The following is a 15363-nucleotide window of genomic DNA, read 5'->3' as shown; positions in this document are numbered from 1 at the left end:
CACATTGACACCACCTAAATTATATCCTTAACTAACTCAGTAGATACCCGTCATGTTTGAAATGCCCTTGGACCAACAAAATCATCATTCCTATCACATTGTTCATGTGTTTAGGGTTTAGACACATATATATATATATATATATATTCTCTTAGTTAATTTTATAAATAATTGAAATATAATTTTTTTTTTCTTCTTCTTTGAGGCTTGTTGAGCTTTAATTAAAAAATTGTTATAAAAATAAAACCGAAAAATTGGTATTTATTATTTTGGAGTGCGTGAAAGAGGCTTCTTGTCGTTTTGTTGTGGAAAATGTTTATTTTATCATATTCTATATAATTATTAATGAAATAAAGCATCCAAAGAGAAAAGTCAAATTTTAGTTGTCATGCTTACAAGGCAATGTGCATGTGATTCATTCCACGTGTCTATTAAAACTATGGAGATGTATATAATATGCTTTTATTTAATATATCTACAAAATATTTGGCAATTCAAACTTAGGTTATTTACTAATTAATGCTCAATTCATCTTATTATTACTTTAGCATTTTTTTAATTAGTAAACTTTGGGAGTAGAAATTTTATCTTTTTAAACCTTTTAATTAAAAATATATACCGTACCAATTTTGGAAGTACAAAAAATATTATTTTAATTTCAATCAAAATTAAATTTACATTCATAATGAATCTGAAATGTCTTGGCATTCATGTATTTTTCTCCCTTCTTATCCACAGCTACGTAATAACATTACTTCAACCTTCTTTTCTTTTTTGAAAGCGACTCATGCCCAAGCTTTTTTTTTTATCCAAACTTGTTGAATTTAATGAAAACCTTATTTTAAAAAATAATTTAAAATAATTTGGAATGTTACCCGTCAAAAACAGGACAATATTGCTAATAATGAGATTGAGCTGTTACAAATAGTATTAAAGTCAGTTACTAAGAAAGTATGCTAGTAAGAACGATGGGCTCTCAAAGAGGAGTGGGCTGTGAGATCCTACATTAGTCGGAGAAGGGAATGAAACAACCTTATAAACTTATGCGTTTTAAAACTATGAGACTCAAGACGATACATAACGAGCTAAAGTGGACACAATCTACTAACGGTGGGTTTAAAATTTTTTTAAAAGATTATATAAAAGTTAGCCGGGTAAGGATAAGAATGATTGGTTAACATGGGCTTTAGGGCCCAACCCAAAACTAGTTTAACCTTTTGTTTAGGGCCCAACCCAATTAAAAAATTTTTTTTAAAAAAAAAAAAAACTAATAAATTATTCAATATGGGAAAATAACATGTTTGGTAACAATCTAGATTCTAAAAATTTTAAATATTAATACTATATAAAAATAGTATTTCATATTATAAACTCAAATCATTTTTTATAAATTAAAATATATTCCATATATGATATTAATTTGTATAAATTTTTTATATACAAAATAACGTATTTTTCACTTATATACTCAACTCTAATAATTCTCAACAAATTAAGAAACGTGTTCACGCCTTCTAAAATCTTTGTCTCAATGTTATGTTCGATAACAGCACATAAGGCACCATGCTCAAGGTCACTTTGCCCAACTCTATATTCTTATTCTAGCAAAACTACCAAAAGTCGTAAATTCGAAACTTCAAATCTCACGATGGAAAAAAAAAATATTTAAAATTTTTTGTAGCATGCAACGGAATTTGTGTACACATGTTTGATTCATAAATTACTCGAAAATTATTATAATATTACTTTATAAATTTAATCTCCACTTCTGCATTATTAAACTTAAAAAAAAAACAAATTTAAGATAAAATCCATAATCCTAACAGTGAAAGATGTTCATGTCGTTGATGGATTTTGGAATATTCTTTTGATTTTCGATGAACAGCTTTAGGGAAAAAGTACAAACTCATTAATAATGGAAGGTTTATAGTTGAGTTCATTTTTATATTTCGTTTTTTTGTTTTCAAGAAATTAAAATTATCGAATCGAATTGAATGGAATCAAATCAATTATATAAAATTCTTAAATCAATCAAATCCATTATTTTCAATTCATTTAACTAAAATCTTCTCTCTAATCAAACCATTAAAAAATCTTATAATATTCTTGTATCCATAGTTGAATTAGGCAATATAATTCGCCAAAACAACTTAACTGATAGTTTATAAAGAGGAGGAACGGAGCGGCTTAATTGATAGCTTATGAGAAGTAAGAACGATGCAACTCAACTAATAGAGAGAGAAACGAAACAACTCGATCGATAGAGACAGAAGCGTAAAATAAAAGGAAGTCGTAGAAAGAAGAAGCAAGATTATACGTTTTGATGATAGTTGGTTTCCACTCGAACAAAAGCAAAAGGTGATATGAAAAGTAGTTGGTTTTGCTTTTCTGATGTCGAACATAAAGTTAGCCAATATTCCACGATCTTTAGTGATTTCAAAATCAACTAAAAAAAAAGCCCCCTTTTCAGTTGTTTAGTGTAAAAAAGTTGGCACAATTTCTAGAGTCTTGTAAAGGTGATTGGTTGTGGTAAAGCCATTCAAAAATGGCCCTCGTGTTGTTTGGCTCCATCCATCAAGTTTTTAGATATCATGTAACGCAGTCTATTCTTGGGAGAAAGCAAGAGATGGCGTTTGGGCCCATCAACAGTTCTTATATTTATTAATGATGTGAGGGACCAATGCTTCCATTGATGATAAGATATCGTAATCGATCGAGCTAAGTTACAGCTCAACCAAATAAGAAAAAAGACCGTGGTATATAACTAGAGGACCATATTCTGTACGATCATATAGTGTATAAGATTCAGAAGTGTATTGTCTTTTTTGGGTTTTCAGAGAAAGGTTTCCACGTTGAGAATGTTTCGTTTCCCTTCCCAACTGATGTGTAATCTCACAATCCACTCCCCTTGAGATCCCAGTCTTCTCGCTGATACATTGTTCAGTGATTAACTCTGATACCATTTGTAACAGTCCAAGTTTACAGCTAATAGATACGGGAATGTTTCGTTTCTCTCTCAAACCGATGTATGATCTCACAAGAAGCTATAGGTAGGAAAGAAGCTATAGGTAGGAGTGGAATGTGCGGGGAGAAAAATTCAAAACTCTCCCTATCTCTCTCTCTATTCTTGTCTCTTTGGCTGTCTGACCGTGAGCAAGCCAAGTCACCAAGCAACTTTTTCCTCCATCTTTGTCGCGAAGTATCAGCGGCACATAGCTTATAATTTGCATGAGCTGATGAATGCGATCTCTCCCCATCCCTCAAACGCTCAACATCATCATACCAATCCACACACAATCCCTCATTCCAGGCCTCCATTTTCTTCATTTCTTCAACCAAGAAAGCTAAAAGCTTGGATTTTTCAGCCTCATTTGAGAATCCAAATTGCACCCATTTCCCCAAAATGGATTCTGATACGACCCATTGCCTACCATTACCTGAATCTCTCCCCTCTCTGTGGATCTCCGATTCTTGCTCTTCCATGGAAGGTGAATTCTCGCAACCACAAGCGAAGGCAGATCGAAACCGAGGCGGCAAGAAACGAAGGCTCACACTGGATCAAGTTCGGATGCTTGAGAGAACTTTTAATGCTGAAAACAAGCTTGAACATGAGAGGAAGGTTCAAATTGCAGAGGAGATTGGTTTACGGCCTCGCCAAGTTGCAGTTTGGTTCCAGAATCGAAGAGCTCGATCCAAGACCAAGAAGATCGAAATTGATTATGAATCATTGAATGCTGAATATGATAAGCTCAAGAATGATTTTGACAGTCTTTTAAAAGTGAATCATGAACTGAAAGCAGAGGTATGGCCTCTGTTTCTGTCATTAAAACCTCCAGTTCTGTAATTGATATTATCCTCATTGTCGTTTAATCACGGTTTTGTACTAGGTTAATCAGCTGAGAGACAAATGGGCTGCTACTGAGAAGATGAACAATCCTTATGAACCAGTTGGAGCTTTGTACAAGGTGGAAATGGGGTCATCCAGACAGGAACAGGGTAGCCGAAGCTCAAGCAAAAGTGATGTCTTTTATGCTGAGAGCCCGACCAGGGAAAACCAGTCACGGTCGGGGAATTTCTTGCGAGATGAAGAAGAAGATGATGAATTAGGGTACTTGGGGATACTAGAAGATGAACTTTCTGCTGATGAGCTCATGGATTCCTTTAATGTTATGAGTAGTGCCGCTGAAGATCAATCCTTCTGTTTCTGGTCTTTTTGAAATGAAGTTTAATTCTCACTAAAATGTTTGAGTGTATTGAAGATGAGTAATAAATGAGTCATTTTCATCTCAAAACCCGTAACCGAACATGTTAGAGTCCTGACTTATGAAGTAACAATTCACCCCTTAACATCAAGCTTGTCTATCTTTTCTGGATCAACGTGAACATATTCAGTGCAACCAGAATGAATCTTTATGGACGTTGTTTGCTCATTCCCTCAACTGCATAAAATGTTTTAAACTCGAACTTGTCGTATTCTTCCCCATCGTCAGACCTCTACAACTCTACAATCATACCGCCAAGAACCGAATAGTTTAGTTTATTGTCAATACAAAAAGTTATAAGTCCATTTGATGTGAAGTCGTATGTCAAGCAGGCAGCAAACTCTTACAAATTTCAAATGCAATCATACAGCCAAGATCTTAAGAAACATCTCCACTAATTGATGAGCTTAATGATTGACATTGTTAGTGCAAATGTCAAAGTGTGCAATCTTTTCAAAGTTTGAAAAAGGAGGAGGGAAAATGGGCTAAATGACTTTTGGCGCATCCCATTGCTTGTTCATGGACACCGACGGCTGGCCACCTTCCATTATTGATATCCATCTCTTTGAGTCTGATATCAACCTTGCATTTTGGTCTCTGGAAATGGACTTCCTAAACAGTTCCTTAATCTGATTGAAGCAGCCATCACGCTCCATGAAAGAAAAAGTTGAGATAAAATCATATAATAAAGAAAGAATCTCTTTTTGTGGACAATGGCAGCTCAAACTCTTATGGTTCATATACAATCACGTCCTTCACTTACATAAAATTGTTATAAAAAAAACAGGAACTTCAGCAGAAAGTCTGTGTTGGTGGAACTCCATTTTCACGTGAAGGAGAAAGCTTTTTGTTTTTTACTTTTCTTGGCAGTAAAAGAGATTAATAATTGTGCACGTGCCAATTGGATTTGAAGATCTTTACTATTGGAATGGAGGCTGCTGAATTTGGCACATGGGATTTGACAGTTTTGTCAAGCGTAATCAATTTACAATGATGTTGTCGAACTTTTTTATGGCTTTGTTTATTCAATTATGGTCGAGTATTTAGAAACATATGGGGTTTGCATACCAAACTTAATGTGTCATTTTGAAAAAGTAACATTAGACGCTTTTTGGAGAAACCAAAAATAAAGTCGGGAAAGCTTTCAAAGTGGAATAGAATCCTTAACTTAGCATGGTATTAGAACTATACCCTTTAACTTAGTCTTCCAATAGAATCTTCGAGCGTCGAATAAAAGGTGTATTTTGTTTGAAAGTTTTATAGAAGGAGTCGAGTTTCGATTAAAGAGAGAAAAGAGGGATGGGATGTTCAATAACCTTAAATTAGAGAGGAAAGATGAGTTTGACTGTGAAAACAGAGGAGAGAAAGTGAGAGGAAAGAAAAGAATATAAAGAGAAGCCATTGAAGAAACAAGAAAATGAGTTTTCTTTGAGATTAATAGAAAAGGGTTTAAAAAGATTCCAAAAAAAATAGTAAAATAATGGATCAGAAACTATTTGCTCAACAAAAATTCTGGTTTTTATGTTTTTTTTTTGGTTTTTTCTTGTGAATTTCAAGTAATTGTTGTAGTTGGTGTCTTGTGTAATTGGCAAAGGAAAGGAATTGCTTATGAGAAAGGACTTTAATTCAATACAAAATGCCAAACCTGAAGAACTCATATTGCGGCTCAGAATAATCAACGACCTTATCCTCCTTGGGAGCTTCTTTATAATAATCATCCAACGCCATACCCATAGCCAACATAATTAATGGATTTTGGTAGCATCTTTCTTCTTCTTGGTGTCCTTTCCTCCTTCTCTTGCGCATATGGCTGCGTATTCACCATCACAAACAATTGCCCGCATCCCATATGGCCAGGCACGCTCTCTGGCGCTGGCACGCCGCCCCTTCCCACGACAGGCTTTCTTTTGAACTCGGGCCAAAGTGTTAGAATCCCATCGACTCCGGGATGGTCGGGACGAATATGGGGAAGGACCGGATGCAACTTCGATGCATCCGGGATTGGGAAGTGTCAAACAGGAGATTGTGGCGGGAGGCTAGAATGTGATGGCAATGGTGCCACTCCACCCACTTCGCTCTTTGAGATCACTGTTGGCACTGGCGATGACAAGGACTTCTACGATGTCAGCATTGTCGATGGCTATAATTTGCCGCTGGTCGTCGTGCCTCGTGGTGTCTTTGGACCCTGTAATGCCACAGGCTGTGCTTCCGATCTCAATTTAGGTAAGTTGTGTTGAGAACATATATTTAAAGTGGACAATATCATATCATTACGGAGAGTCGTGATAGCCCATAATTGGTACATGCAGGTTGCCCGAAAGAGCTGCAAGTAGTGGGGGGAGATGGGGGACAAGCAGGGGGAGTGGTGGCATGCAAAAGCGCTTGCGAGGCATTTGGGCTTGACCAATACTGCTGCAGTGGACAATTTGCAAACCCCACGACATGCCACCCTTCCATTTACTCCTCAATTTTCAAGCATGCATGTCCCAAGGCATACAGTTATGCCTATGACGATGGGACTAGCACTTTTACCTGCAAAGCTTACGACTATACGATTGTGTTCTGCCCCGACGCGGATGGGTATGCCCTTAGACCGACTTAATTCATCCGGGCTTATAAACGTTTCAAAAATTGTCATTGGCAGTCGACGTTTTTGTCTATAAGTTTTAAAAGAATCGGAGTAAATTATGTTTTATGCTGACAAATGATGCATGGGATGCAGAACAAAGAAAGCATCAAATGAAACAACGAGCAATCCAGGCATTGAAGAGCCAAGCAATGGAGAGTTCATACATTTGGTTTCTTCATCAAACATTCTCCTACCATTTCCATTAGCAGTTGTGTTGTTCATCGTCATCAACTTACTCTTCTAATTTGCATATGCCTAATCCCTCCAAGCAAAGCCCTCTGGAATCATGATATTTCAGACAGCCCACCTCGGCCTTTGGATGTCAAATGATGGTGAAATCAATGGGCGGAGACTTTGAGAGAAATTGGAGAACAAATTTTAGTGTAAAAGATTGAGCTTGCTACGACGTCTCACGATCATACTTGTTCGAGGCGTGTTGTCGATAACTGCATACCCATTTCATGCCAAACCCCTGTATTGTATCATTTTACTGCTTTCCTTTATCGATTTCATGATGTATGGTTTCTTTTTGTATTTCCTAAGTGTATGATGTTTCGACATAATCATGTATATGCCCGGTATACCTAAAATGACTCAAAATCTACTATAGATGGATGCGACTATTCGTCAATTCTTCCTAAGTTATATGTTATTTAAGTCATTGTGTTGTCTTTCTCACTTAAAGTATACAACATTGTTTCAATCTTACCTTCGAACTCTCTACGCTTTTATTTTCTAAAAATCTTCTTAATGAGCTAGAGGATGAGTGTCGCACAATCTATTTGTCTATGTTTTCGAGTTGGCTAACTCACTCGGTATGAGAATAAGTGTTACATAATCACTTATAAATGTCTGTCGCCACACTTGAGGGACCAATCATGTTAATTATTTATTTATTTTCTATACTTCAGGTGTAAATGGTATTTTGAAATTTTAGGTGTATTTTTAAAATATAATAATAATAGAAAGAGTATTAAATTTTTTAAAATACTGTTTTTTTTTTTTTTTTTCAGGAGGTAAAGATATTTTTTATAGATTTTAAAAAAATAAAATTTAATGATATTATTAAAAAAATTTGGGAGTTTCCGAGTATTTTGTTAATTTATTATTTTTTCATGTAATTAGGTGAAAATTTTGGTAACAGAGTCGTTGGAACGTGTAGGGCTAAGCGAAGTGGAATGGGGCCTAAGCCCAGTTTCCTTGGCATCAACCATTCTCTGCCGCCGCTCCCCGAGAAGCGATGGGTCGAAAGAGAGATAAACCTTACCCTTCCCCCCACCACTCTACGTCCTTCGCTAAGAGGCGGCGCCATCAGCCGCCGGCATCGTTGCCTGTGGAGGACGATGATGTGGACAAGCCCTTGCCTAAGCCTGCGCCGCCGATTGCCCTAGTCGTCGTTGACCTTCCGTCACACTGCTCGGTGCTTGACTTGAAGTCCCGATTTGAGATCTACGGATCCATCTCCCGCATCCGCATCGACCGTGATTGTGTTGGCTACATCATGTATCGTACCAAAGACTCCGCTGATGCTGCCATGGCCGCTGCCCTCGATCCCTCATTCGGCTTCACCATTGATTCCAAAAAGGTACCCTTTTTATTTTTCTGCCCTTCTGAAGTAGAAAAGGCTCTCGGAGAAAATATAGAGTAAATTGGAAGCTCTCTTCTGATCATTCTTGTTGGGTGGAGATTTATGTAGCAGATTTTGTTTATCTTTTACTGTTTGCTGCATTTCTCGCATTCCTATATTGAAAATTTGAACTATTCCTTCATCTACTTTCGCAAATTTCTCAACGCCCATCTGAATTTAGGTCTTGATTTTGCGTGCAAAACTATAAATTGGCTAGGGCTTGAGACTCAATTGGATTTGCTGCTCTACTAGTTTTCATTGTGAATGGTGAAATTGAGGACATTTCCACAGGTTCAGGTATTATGGGCGAATGATCCTCAAGTGCAATGGCGGCAAGGGATTAACGTTGGTGTTAATAAGAACAAGGAAATGTCATCGAAGCTCTTGCGGGCAGAAGTGCCACTGAGTAGACATGGAAGAGGCAATAAGCTTGCTTCAACCATTGTCAATCCCAGAAAAAGCAACAGTTCGTCAAGGTCCGATGAGCCTTTCAGGGGCAGGGAAGTTGTTGCTTACGATGATATTCTCTAAGGTTATAGATCACTTCATTATTTGATAGTTTGTCTGTTGGTTTGCTCTTTTTTGGGTATATTATGGTGTAGTATAGATTGAATGTTCGAGTGCATAACTGTTTATGCTAGATTTCTCCCAATTCCCCCTTAATTCTTACGAGTTCAAGTTTATTTATGGTCCTAAATTCATGTGTGTTAAATGTAAATCTTCCGTTAATACAAAGAAACTCGAGCTTCTCACCAAAGCTTTGTTGCATAATCAGTGCGATCTTTTTTTCCCAACTGTTCTGAGTTCATCGAGATGCTGGATGCTTGCTTTTAATTATGCTTCGGCTTTCCTTACTATATGAGCTTCTGCAAGAGCACAGAACCTCCTCTAAGAAGAATGCATCTTTTAACGGATTGGAAGATGTTTGTGGTTGAGCAGAACTTTTATGGAGTATTCAAATGTATGATTATTATATTTACTGTATAATTTATGGTTAAATTCTGTTCTTGAACGTCCATGGGCTCAGCAGGAACTGTTTCTGGCTTCTTCTTGAGGGTTTTGTAATAACTTTTTCTTGGGTTTTGGTGAAGCTCTCTTGGCTGTTCTTGTTCTTGTTCCATATTTTGATGAGTTCTATTTCAAAAGACAAAATTTGTGAAATAGAATTACTCCTTTGATACATAATATATGAAAAAAAACAAGAGACCGTGACAAGAATCGTGAAAAATGAGTCTTCAATTGATTCTTATTGAGCTGATTGAGTCTCTGGAAATAATTGTGTTATATTTATCTATATTTTTACATCAGCGAGAAATGTGAACTTGGAGAAGGAGGAAGCCTAGACTAGAAGTTGAGAGAAATGCATGTATAATTCGTACGAATATGCTACGAAAGGGGAATGTTAAGGCACCCGACTCTACGGGCAAGCCTGGTGTAAACTGCTACGTGATAATCAGTAGATTATTCTCGTATCCACTGCTAATAACAATTGGGCGTAAAGGGTCGATCTTCCATTGGCCATCAACAATGAATTTAATCTGCATATCAAGAAAAACGGTAGGATGTTTATTCAAAACCATAAACTATGAGAACAGAATTTCCAAGGAATAACCAACCTCGTATTTTCCAGGATACAGCTTTAGGAACAATGAGAAAACGCCCACACTTGACCTTTCCATCTTCCTCTGCAGAATGAGAACAGATGAATTAATAAAACTGGCACAAAACTCTAACAACACGTCCACTACTCTAGGAACCGAGCATTCAGCGTAGTTATGTAAAGATCAACCACTAGAAACCTACATGATCATGTATAATTTACATCTTAAAACATCATCAGCCTGAGCAACAGTTATCTGACAAACAAACTGTCAACTGTGGTTTAAAGGAACCCAAGGTCATAAAATGTAAATCCATCGCAAGCAAGACATTCACCAACTATAACATAACAGCCCAAGCCCACCGCTAATACATATTGTTCGCCTTGGTCCAACGTATCGCTGTCAGCCTGACAATTTTCAAAACACGTCTACTAGGGAGAGATTTCCACACCTTATAAGAAATGTTTCGCTCTCCTCTCAAACCGACGTGAGATCTCACACCAAATTTAGTTTTAATGCCCTCCCTCCCTAGGTTATTATTTCAACTGTCAAAATCAAGCAAATTAATCAAATAGGAATGATTTTTTTACCTGGTTTGACCAACCATCAAATGATCCTACTAAGAGAACCTCTGATGCAGAATTAGGCCAGACCACACAAGCAGTGCGGAGCATTTGCAAAGCTCTGCGGGCACACTTGATATTCTTTTGTTCCTCCTCTATCACTTTTTGTGCATCACTGAAAACACTTGAAAGTTATTGATACTTCCATGGTTAAAACAAATCAATGTGCAAACCACAAGTTTTCCATACATAATTGTCAGTGCCATCTTTCCTTCTACCACGGCCAACTTTGCTCGTATAGACCGTAGCTCGTCCTTGGCATTTAGTATCCTATTTTCTTGAAACTCAAAAGCATCCAAAAGCTCTAGCAAATCATCAGAACATTTACTTTGGCCCTAATGATCGTGAAAGAAATAATCATCAGAACATTCATCCTTTTTATCAATACGATTAGAATAGTTAGCTCTTATACTTTATTCAGATCTCTCTCTAGTTCCAAAATAGGAAATGAAAGCATGTAGATTGTAGAATGAACCTTCTCAGAAGCAAATGCATTAGATCTCACTGAGCCAAGTACGTTGGAGAGCTCCAACTCCATGTTCTGAAGGTGAAGTCGCATTTGATTGTGATTCATTTCTTTCTTGCCAGAGTTTGAATTGGTCGAATCCTGTCTATATCCTGGTGTTTCATATCTCAAAACATCCAGTACTTTCCCACTCCTTCCTCCCCTCAAAGCAATTTCAGAAGCTGTACATACAAAAGAAAAGTGAGTCGATGTGTACACTTATATCACAAAGCAACCTATGAACAAATGAAAAACCTTCCAAACCTCCATCTTGAAGATCTGTCTTCAATGAGTTCCAAGTTATCGGCACCTCGGGACTGACCGAGCCTCCAAGACCGTTAACATGTACAGGAGAAGAACTCCGACAAAGATAACCCTCCAAATGGCTCCAACGTTTGGCACTAAGTGGAGTGCTGGTAGTGCTTCCTTGTAGGTCAGCAACTGTCTTTTCCCATGGACGAAGCATCACAAGTTAAGTTTCAGGGTCTTCCAATTCTTACGAGAGAATTATGCATATATACTATTTCAAAGTTCAATGAAAAAGAAATCATAGCACAATAGCCAATTATGACAAGCCAGTGAGGAAGATATCCTGCATCAAATTCTAATTATGGACAACAATCTTACCCAGATTGGGAAAATCAATCATTGAATCACTGTAGCAACATTACCTCGTTTCCTGTTGTTTCAGGATGCAAATCATTTTTACGAGCCCCGAAGGTCACACTTCTTTCTTTTTCCAATCGACTCAGCATACCCTCAATCCCAGACTCATGCTTAACAACAGTTTCTCTGTGAAAATGAAGCCATGTAGACTCATCACCCTTACAAATATTGTTGATAGTAGACAAACTAGACACAACAAGGAAAACTCGATTAATACTAAGATGTGATAATGGAATCCTCACAGTGATCTACCGGTGAATGAAGATGGTGTAGATGCAGAAGCAATGCGAGAAACAGCCGTCCCAAATCTCTGTCTATCATCCCACTTTGAAGAGTTGGATTCACCAAAATTATCCCAATCAGTGGCCAACGCAAACTCCCGATCGTCCAAATCCCATCCAAGACAAAGCCAACCACCTTTCTTGACAATCGCATCCACTAAATCCTCCCTCCCAGCCTCAATCAAGTCTTTCTTGCTCGGAAACGCATCTGGATTTCTCGAACTTTCCATAAACTCCAATATCTCCGCCTCCAATTCGAAATCCCCTTCTCTATCCAAATCCTTACACCTCCTCACAAACCCAGAACAGCCGTTAATCATACCCTTCGAAGACAAAAACACGCACCGTGTTTCGGTCGCAGCCATATGAAACGGATTCCCGCCGCATCTCAAGTTACGAACCAAAACAACGGAGGGAAATACGCATGGGCTCAAACATCCAAACTCGTTGGGGAACAAACAAGAAGCGGGTAATGCGCTGGTGAAAAGTCCGAAGTAGAGCATGGTTCAGGCATTTCGTCAAAGCAAGACGCATTAACTAAGTGCAGCAATGAGATAACCTGGCGTTGAACGGACAATCTCCGGCAGGGGAGCTAATTAGCAGCTCCATTTCTTTCTAAATCGGCAAGAACTGGAGAAGAATCAAGAACCGTGGTGACTGAATGCAAAATTGTTGGATAATAAAATCAAGATTTCTAATTATCAAATCATTATTAGAATTCTTTTCTCTTTGTTTTTGTTTTTTTCTTAAATAAAGCAATTTCCAATATTTTATAGTTTTGATTTTATTTTTGTAATTATTCTGTCTCTTGTCTCCCTTTATTTGGAGGCGCATTTGAAAGTGAAAGAAAGCAAGTGGACTGGGCCCAATCCAAAAGTTGACTTGTAGCTTTCGGGCTTCTAAAGGTAAGTGGGCCGGGCCCACATAAAAAAGAGTATATTAATGGGCTTAGAGGAAGAGAAAGTCCAGTACATTTCGGACTAACAAATCTGGGCCCTATTACTCATTGTTGTACGCAGAAGTCAACGCTGGAACAAAGTCCACTTACCAGTAAGCATCCAGTCAGCAGTTTTCAACGCTTTTAAGTCAAGATTAGCCAACTGGCATTTCCACGCCCCCTTTTTGGGGGTCTTATTCTTTCCAGCTTTTACTCAATTATCTTCAATTAATACCTCACCTTTTTTGTTTTTATATATTTATGATATATATATATATAAGTTTAAGTCTCCCCTTATTTCAATTGCTTTTTACTATTAATTCCGTATTATATAGCAATTAAATGGCATAGTAGTTGAAAAAAGTTTAGAAATTTAGTAGGATAAAGATTAAAATAATGAAATTAATAAGAGACTCGTTATATAAAAAATTAAAATATTAAAAATTTAGACAAAATAAATTATTATATGTATTTTTATTAACTTTATTTTATACCTAACAATATTACACGTGGCCTACTGATTTGTCACATTCATTTATATAAAGTTGATATCAAAGATTGTTGAAATAGGTTTCTATGCAAAGTCCACACCTAAAAACAATAAAAATATAATAATTTATTTGTTTTAAAATATTATAAATCTAATCGCTCTAGGCAGATGGTGAAATATACATAAATCCATTAAAAAAAGTATATAAATATTTAATTCATGATTTCCTTTTTAAAAAGTATATATATAATTATATATAATTGCTCTACCTTTTTCTTCCTTTGCTTATTTATTTATAATGAAATGGACAAGACGGACAAAACCAAATCCACAATTTAAAAAATATATACAAAAATTTTAAAAAAAATTAACATAATAATAATGAAATTAAAACAAAATTTCCCCATTTTCTGGGTAATATTTATAGGAAATTACAAAATTATTATTATTATATATGGTAGCATAATGCCCAAATGAAAGTAACGTACACGACTCTTTGCACATGTGAAAACCCAACAAGACTTTTTAGCTTCAAGACAACAACACTTTTGCTTTCCCATTCCATTCCCAATCATTTACACGACCAAATTTATTATTATATTATTATTAAATTTAATCATTTAAATAATAAGTGAATGAGTATAGGTTTATAATCAATAAATACTATCTTTATTAGTATGAGGCATTTTGGAAAGCTACACAAAGTTATGAGAGTTTATAGGAGAAGTTCAACCGTGTAATACTCTAATACCATAATTTGTATGATGTTTTGTTCGAGACTCAAATTAAAGTTGATGTTTAAAAGAGGTAAGAAAAAAAATGAGAAGAAAATAAAGGTTTGGATATTTATAACTTATGAAGCCAAACAAATTGAAATGAGATTAAAAAAACGACAAGGAATTGAATTTATGGTTGAAGTTTATGGAATAAAATCTCTGACACGTAGGATTTGGAAAGTTTTGTGAATAGTGGGGCGGTGGAGTGAGCGAACCTATGTATGAAGAACACGTGGATGTTGTCATACTGGTAACAGCTGACACCTCCACTGCCACTGCTTACATCACCTTTTCTCGTAGGTTCCTATTCGTTCATTTTGAAAAACCCAAATTTCCTCTCTTCAATTATTTTTTTTTATTTTTTATTTTTACAAATTAAATTTATACATTTATTTATTTATTTATTTGGAATCCTCCCACCACGTGAAATAACTTAATGCAGTCACATCCACATCTTTTTTACTTTTGCACAACTTTTAAAAAAAAATAAATAAATAAATGATTATTCACATCACTACAATTATTACCTTAAATTTCTCTTTTTCCTCCAAATTTTACTTCAAAAATTTAAGTTCCAATCCTTAAATATTTTAATATTATTTTTTATAACATTGACACGACAGGTTAATTATATATTTTTTGAGTTAAATTAGTCGTCAAAATTTATAATTATACTCATTTTAACTGTTATTCTGATTAAATTTGTTATCTAATTTTATCATAATATATTACGCTGTTAGTGCTACCGTTCTTTTTAGTTTTGTTGTTCACGTATGTTAAATAATTGGAAATGAGATGTGAGGGAAGCTAAAGAATGGTTGTCTTCAAGCTAAATTTGTGTAATGTTAACAGTCATTTGATTGAAATCGTGTGTACATTACATACTTTTGTTTTGGGATCTATGACGTTGATGGTAGACTATAGTCTAGAGCAATTAGGTCCTAAATAAATTATTCTATAGTTTGA

At 36.0% G+C, this 15363-nt stretch overlaps 4 protein-coding genes and 1 long non-coding RNA gene across 8 annotated transcripts; 3 read left to right on the top strand and 2 right to left on the bottom strand.

The window, feature by feature from the left end:
* Nucleotides 1-3135: 3135 nt before the first annotated feature.
* LOC111458422 (homeobox-leucine zipper protein ATHB-16-like) lies at nucleotides 3136-4281 on the top strand. The gene is made up of 2 exons (XM_023101080.1): nucleotides 3136-3802; nucleotides 3888-4281. Exons 1-2 carry the CDS (start codon nucleotides 3404-3406, stop codon nucleotides 4215-4217), a joined length of 729 nt encoding a protein of 242 aa, XP_022956848.1. The 5' UTR covers nucleotides 3136-3403; the 3' UTR covers nucleotides 4218-4281.
* A 238-nt stretch (nucleotides 4282-4519) lies between these two features.
* Nucleotides 4520-5573, bottom strand: LOC111458423. 2 transcript variants are annotated; one of them, XR_002713112.1, is made up of 2 exons: nucleotides 5454-5573; nucleotides 4520-4912 (listed from the first exon to the last, which is right to left on the bottom strand). It is a non-coding gene; the product is annotated as an uncharacterized LOC111458423 (long non-coding RNA). The 2 variants fall into 2 exon arrangements; XR_002713113.1 differs by having other exon boundaries at nucleotides 4520-4891; nucleotides 5454-5572.
* Nucleotides 5574-5950: 377 nt separating this feature from the next.
* Nucleotides 5951-7559, top strand: LOC111458211 (thaumatin-like protein 1). The gene is made up of 3 exons (XM_023100721.1): nucleotides 5951-6485; nucleotides 6572-6842; nucleotides 6985-7559. The coding sequence occupies exons 1-3, from the start codon at nucleotides 6011-6013 to the stop codon at nucleotides 7133-7135; spliced, it is 897 nt and encodes a 298-aa protein (XP_022956489.1). The 5' UTR covers nucleotides 5951-6010; the 3' UTR covers nucleotides 7136-7559.
* A 488-nt stretch (nucleotides 7560-8047) lies between these two features.
* LOC111458691 (uncharacterized protein At1g27050) lies at nucleotides 8048-9289 on the top strand. Its single transcript, XM_023101483.1, has 2 exons — nucleotides 8048-8476; nucleotides 8810-9289. Exons 1-2 carry the CDS (start codon nucleotides 8132-8134, stop codon nucleotides 9047-9049), a joined length of 585 nt encoding a protein of 194 aa, XP_022957251.1. The 5' UTR covers nucleotides 8048-8131; the 3' UTR covers nucleotides 9050-9289.
* A 450-nt stretch (nucleotides 9290-9739) lies between these two features.
* Nucleotides 9740-12873, bottom strand: LOC111458690 (protein PTST homolog 2, chloroplastic-like). Of its 3 annotated transcripts, none has more exons than XM_023101479.1 (8): nucleotides 12156-12873; nucleotides 11919-12039; nucleotides 11503-11695; nucleotides 11218-11429; nucleotides 10932-11077; nucleotides 10710-10857; nucleotides 10135-10203; nucleotides 9740-10056 (listed from the first exon to the last, which is right to left on the bottom strand). In XM_023101479.1, exons 1-8 carry the CDS (start codon nucleotides 12695-12697, stop codon nucleotides 9961-9963), a joined length of 1527 nt encoding a protein of 508 aa, XP_022957247.1. In that variant the 5' UTR covers nucleotides 12698-12873; the 3' UTR covers nucleotides 9740-9960. The 3 variants fall into 3 exon arrangements, with proteins under 3 accessions (XP_022957247.1, XP_022957250.1, XP_022957249.1); XM_023101482.1 differs by having other exon boundaries at nucleotides 11512-11695; XM_023101481.1 differs by having other exon boundaries at nucleotides 11503-11692.
* Between the last annotated feature and the right edge of the window lie 2490 nt (nucleotides 12874-15363).

This window comes from Cucurbita moschata, unplaced genomic scaffold (assembly GCF_002738365.1).
Source record: "Cucurbita moschata cultivar Rifu unplaced genomic scaffold, Cmos_1.0 Cmo_Scf00021, whole genome shotgun sequence".
NCBI lineage: Eukaryota > Viridiplantae > Streptophyta > Magnoliopsida > Cucurbitales > Cucurbitaceae > Cucurbita > Cucurbita moschata.
Note: the sequence above shows the minus strand (reverse complement) of the source record. Positions and strands in the feature narration are given on the sequence as shown.

Bases quoted from the DNA above. Each gene is read 5' to 3' on its own strand.
- LOC111458211 (XM_023100721.1), top strand. From the start codon at position 6,011: ATGGATTTTGGTAGCATCTTTCTTCTTCTTGGTGTCCTTTCCTCCTTC. The intron at 6,486-6,571 runs GTAAGTTGTGTT...TGGTACATGCAG, and splicing joins TGCTTCCGATCTCAATTTAG to GTTGCCCGAAAGAGCTGCAA. The intron at 6,843-6,984 runs GTATGCCCTTAG...CATGGGATGCAG, and splicing joins TTCTGCCCCGACGCGGATGG to AACAAAGAAAGCATCAAATG.
- LOC111458422 (XM_023101080.1), top strand. From the start codon at position 3,404: ATGGATTCTGATACGACCCATTGCCTACCATTACCTGAATCTCTCCCC. The intron at 3,803-3,887 runs GTATGGCCTCTG...GTTTTGTACTAG, and splicing joins ATCATGAACTGAAAGCAGAG to GTTAATCAGCTGAGAGACAA.
- LOC111458690 (XM_023101479.1), bottom strand. From the start codon at position 12,697: ATGCTCTACTTCGGACTTTTCACCAGCGCATTACCCGCTTCTTGTTTG. The intron at 11,078-11,217 runs GTTCATTCTACA...CACGATCATTAG, and splicing joins ATGCATTTGCTTCTGAGAAG to GGCCAAAGTAAATGTTCTGA. The intron at 10,204-10,709 runs GTAAAAAAATCA...CTCATTCTGCAG, and splicing joins TTGATGGTTGGTCAAACCAG to AGGAAGATGGAAAGGTCAAG.
- LOC111458691 (XM_023101483.1), top strand. From the start codon at position 8,132: ATGGGTCGAAAGAGAGATAAACCTTACCCTTCCCCCCACCACTCTACG. The intron at 8,477-8,809 runs GTACCCTTTTTA...ACATTTCCACAG, and splicing joins TCACCATTGATTCCAAAAAG to GTTCAGGTATTATGGGCGAA.